This window comes from Etheostoma spectabile, chromosome 6, assembly GCF_008692095.1.
Source record: "Etheostoma spectabile isolate EspeVRDwgs_2016 chromosome 6, UIUC_Espe_1.0, whole genome shotgun sequence".
Taxonomy (NCBI): domain Eukaryota; kingdom Metazoa; phylum Chordata; class Actinopteri; order Perciformes; family Percidae; genus Etheostoma; species Etheostoma spectabile.
Window position 1 is genome coordinate 31099433 of NC_045738.1, and position 5137 is coordinate 31104569.

The 5137-nt window shown below is 40.5% G+C and overlaps 1 protein-coding gene across 3 annotated transcripts in view; it reads left to right on the plus strand.

Moving 5' to 3' along the window:
* Positions 1–5137, plus strand: part of ascc3 (activating signal cointegrator 1 complex subunit 3) — a 263454-nt gene that overhangs the window by 39576 nt on the left and 218741 nt on the right. For all 3 annotated transcript variants that reach the window (XM_032519352.1, XM_032519351.1, XM_032519350.1), the window contains 3 exons: positions 830–1031; positions 1698–1833; positions 3653–3778. In XM_032519352.1, the coding sequence (XP_032375243.1) occupies positions 830–1031; positions 1698–1833; positions 3653–3778 (464 nt within the window). The remainder of the gene's footprint in view (positions 1–829; positions 1032–1697; positions 1834–3652; positions 3779–5137) is intronic.

Here is a 5137-nt window from a genome sequence, read left to right on the forward strand (position 1 = left end):
CTAGCCACTGGGGGACCATAGGCAGGCTGGAGGAACGCTTATTAATGTTAAAAAACCTTATGAAGTGAAATTTTCATGCCATGTGACCTTTAAAGCATTTTAAAAAAGGTTTTGGGTTGTAGTTTTTAACATTCCAAAATCTTAATTTTATTTATTTTATTTATTTCTTAAAAGGGGACAATACATATTAATGAACATTTTCACAAATGTAAATATGCCAGATTGTAGCCTTAGGCTAATTTCAATCTGCAGACCCCCTGGCAGGTTGATGGTACACAAAAAATAATAAATGCATACAAATACACTATACACAGGCTAAATACAGAGAAACAAGGACAAGAACGGTGATCACATCAGAACAGACAGTAACAAGAAGAATGGAGAACAAAGGACACATAGAGACAAAAAAAAACATCGACTATATTACACAAACCACAATTTTGCACATGCCCTGTCTAACCTGATATTGCACTGACCCCTATAACACCACCCTATATTGCACTGACCCACATTTTGACTAAGAGATTTTCATTTTCACTGTAGATTCATATCGGTTCCAAATTGTATTATTATTATTACATTTCATTAACTACTGATAATTGTATCGGCTTTTGAAATTCAGTATCAGTTGATCCCTAGGAGAAAGTCTTATGCTGAGCTGAATGTCCTGTTTAACAGGTTGTGGCGGTCGCACGTGTAGTTCTTATTTTTTTTACATTCTAGTATTTTGCTGTCAGGTGTCTTTATCTCCATGAGACTTCTATTTAAAGAAGTAAAAGGATTTAATCCCGACCAGGAAAACCTTTGACCGTCCTAACGTTTCCTTCAGACGTGAGCCGAAAAGCCAGTGGCGAAGTGACAAAGCCCACCTATGGGTGCCAGGTGACCATCCAGTCAGAGCAGGAGAAACAGATGATGAAGTTGTACCGCAGGGAGGAGAAGAGAGAGAGGAAGAGAGGCAAAGGAATAGATGACAGCGACTCCTCAGATGCTGCCTTGACCTTCGACCCCAGAGAGATGAGAATCCAGAGGTATATCATCTTCTCTTCATCCTTTGTCTCCTCATTTTTCTTTGTTCTATGTCTGTCCGTCTCCACCTGTCCTCTCAGGTACCCGCACCCACACTGACAAGCTTCTGCATTCTCCACGACAACTTGGCTCGAAGGTTACAAAAACAAAATAAGAACAGAGACTCTGCAGCTTGTCACGTTTTTCTTTTTTTCTTTTTTTTTTTTTTAGCAGAGGACTTTTCTGAAAGTTTAATTTCAGAGGATGAAAAAAGGAGCAGCGATCTGTTTAATTAAAAACTTAGCATGACCAAATCCAGCCCAGTCTGAAGGAAAAGTTTAGCAGAGGGGTAAGCCACTTTAGGAAGGAACATAATGCCTCACATCTGTGCCTCTCCATTTGAATCATCAACTGCATTATTAATCCTTAAGCTAAAATATGAATGGATGTGAGGGTTCACGTACGGAACCAAGTGGTTGCAGATGTGACACTGATTTCGTTGAAGTGACATTGCCTTTTCTTTTATTTCTTCCTTTCCTTTGACAGAAGACTTTTGAATTGACTTCTTTATTTCTCCTTGTCTACTCGTCCCTAGTTCTACCCTATAAAACGTCTTTTATTTTAGTCTAAACATACTTTCTTGTCTTTGGTTTTTTAATCTTCCATATGTCTTGTGTTGGCTTACACAGGGAGCAGGCCCTCCTGACTGCACGGCGGGAACCTGTCCTGAGCAGAGAGAGAGTGTATGAACGTATTCGATATCCAAATGTCTATGACAGCTACGCGGAGGCCACAAAGATGCCTGCGTTTGTTGGAGGAGCCAAGGTGAGGCTTGAATAACTGATAGTTCTGAGTAAAGTGTTCACCTTGCCAGTCTGCTTGTTGTGTGTATATATAGATAGATAGATAGTGTGTATACACATATGTATGTTAATATATATATGTGTATATGTATATAGATATGTATATGTATATTTATACTATAAAAACACAGTTAAAATGTTTGTAAAAGACTAAGTAGACAGCTCTAGTACAGGCGTGAATGCACCCAGAATGCATTAGCTGCGTTCGTTAGTGGTGTTCAAAATTCTCAGCGGTTAATTTCATCCCCTATAAAATACCCGCAATGCTCAGCTAATATGAGTGTACAAACGGTGTATCCTATATTTTACTCCTGTATACTACAATGCAATGCATTTTTTTAGTAGAAGAAGAAGCAGAAGCAGCCGCAAAAACTGAAAAGGAAAAATGTAGCGGGATTTAATTTCTGAACAGTTGAAATACCTCATGCAGCATACTGTCTATAAAACCTTCTGCTATTCTTCTGAGAGCTCGGTTTGTTTTTAGGGACGTGGGAAGTGTTTTTGTTCGGGTTTGTCTACATCTGGCATATCTACTGACCCGCATTAGAGTGTCCGGAATCTCTAGGTCGTTCCCTATTTAGTTTACTATATAATAAACACGATATATAGGGAAATAGGAGCAGTTTCAACACAGCTCTTGACATCCAATGACTCAGGCCACATGTGGACACTTCCGGCCCGGTCCTAAAGCAGTGTGGACGCTTATGTGTCCTGTGCCACGTGAAGGACTGCTTGCTCAACTGTAAGAAGAAACTCATTTAAAGTATTTCTCAGGTCACAGAAACCACTGAGAGTAAATTGTGTTTTGGATGTTAGTATCATAATGTCGGTGATGTCAGTGTTTTTATTCCGGTGCCTGCCTGTGCCCAGCGGTTACCTGGAAAAAGCAGCTGCCCTGTATTCAATAACCTTTTTTTTTAGTTTCACGAAACATCTCCAAATTCACCACTATGTAAGATATTACTACACACATTCCTGCTCTTACGTTGCAACGTAGTATAGCTTGTGTTATTTAGTCTTGCATTGCCAACCCTATCGCCACAGCACTGTCAGCCGGGAAACCTGATTGGTCAAAACAGCGTTTTTTTTCGTATACTTTTTTCATAATACAAGTCCCTCCTTTTATTTTGTTATTTATTATTTTCTTATGAAGCGGCAAAATCAGGAAATGTTCAGTTGTCTTCATCAGCAACTTAATGTTTTTTGCGTTTTTTTTCCGCCTTTAATTTTTGACAGGACAGTTAGACGTGCAGGAAATCGTCACAGGTCTAATTCGAACCCTGGACCTCTGCGTCGAGGCATAAACCTCCCAGTACATGGGCGCCTGCTCTTCCACTGATCCAACCTGGCCACTTCATCCGCAGTAACCTAACACAACTCTTACAAGCGAATGTCAGTAGACATCCTTATTTTGGCACACAGACGGACTGTGGGCAGGGCTTTTTCATTTGTCATTGTACGTTTCTAATGTATGATGATGTTAGAGTAACAACTGAAATCCATACACACTCTCACACACAACCGGCCTGTATGCAAATGGAGATTATGTACCTGTTTATTTGTATTTCAAGCTGAGAGGTGAGATCTGATCACAAGTGGTCACTCAGGACACATTTTATATTTCACATCTCCCAAGTGTTAACACACGTGCTTAGAGCTGTCCAGTGACCAGATCACTCAGATTGGATTTTAATACCACGTCAAAACAGGCTCTTTGAGGCCATTTGAGAACTGTGTTTTCCTCATTTTTAAGTGTGTTTGTTTGTGTTTGTGACATTCAGTTGATGCTACCCGAGGGAATCCGCAGAGAGAACACTAAGATGTATGAAGAGGTGGAGATCCCACCCAACGACCCCATGCCTATTGGTTTTGAAGAGAAGCCCATCTACATCTCTGAACTAGATGAGGTAGGAGCCACTGTGTGTGTGTGTGTGTGTGTGTGTGTGTGTGTGTGTGTGTGTGTGTGTGTGTGTGTGTGTGTGTTTCTGTTCTAGGGTTTGACTACTGTGGTTATCACAATCAGAATCAGCTTTATTTGCCAGGTATGCGGACACATACGAGTAATTCTGCTTTGGATCGTATTGCTCAAAATGCGCTTACTCATACAAAACAGACAACAACAGAAAACACCAATATATACACACTATAAACAGAAACAATATAGACAGGTTGAGGCAGTAGTGCAGTGAAGAGTGCAAAGTATGCAGGAGTAAATTATAATTATGATAGTTATTATTTTTTTTAATTATGGGGGATAGTGCAAAGGGTGCTGGAATAAATATCATTTTGTTATTATATACGTATTATATTACAATATGAACAGTATGAACAGCTCTGAAATAGAAAATGAGAATGATGAATAAATAAGTGGAACCAGTAAACAGACTGATTAGAGACAGTGTTATGAAGGTTTTGGAGTGACATTTCAGGTCAGGATGGGTTAGTTATAATAAAACATGTCCATATTGAGTCTGACAAACTATATTTAGCAAATGTTGTATTATTACTACTGTGGCAATCTGTAGTTTTGAAAAATGAAGCCATAGCGGAAAGTGTCCAATTGGCCGAAAAGGAGTCAATCCCCCATGTTTAAATGCCCAACTTTACAGCAGAATTCAACACGTTTACACCCTGGAACAAAAAACGGTTTTGGTCTAAATGGTTAAGTTTAGGGTTCATTCATCCTGCCTCAGCTCCATCTACGGCGCTCCACCTCTTTGCCCATTTTTGGAATAGCCAACGTCAGGCACTGCCAAGATGGCAACAGCTGGATCCGCCCACTTTGAGCTTTATTTTGGCTCTTTAGAAAACTATGGGTGACGTCATGGAGACTACGTTAATATTGTATGCAGTCTATGGCTGTAATCCACAAATGACAGAATATAAGTTGAATAAAGGCTGTTTTTGTAATCTTTGCTACACAGGGAGCAAGCAGAAATAAATAGTTTTTTCAGGGGTGGGAAATAGTGGGGTGAAGTGTTGCGTGGTTGCGTACATTTGAGTGATATTTAACACATCTCTGCTTGGGAGGGGGGAGGGAGACAACTGGCGGAGATCTGCTCTCTACTGAGTGCACTTTTGCAACGCTAACGGAGGTGTAACGTTACAAATGGCCTCTGTTCTGACCCGGGTGACGGTTCAGTAAACTGCTGTTAAGTGCTGACCGGGCTGGTTGCTAGCTGGGGGCTGACTGTGGATGTGTCCACTTGCCGGGGCTGTAATGATAGTGGATGGTTGCTAGCTGGCTGGGGGCTGACTGTGGATGT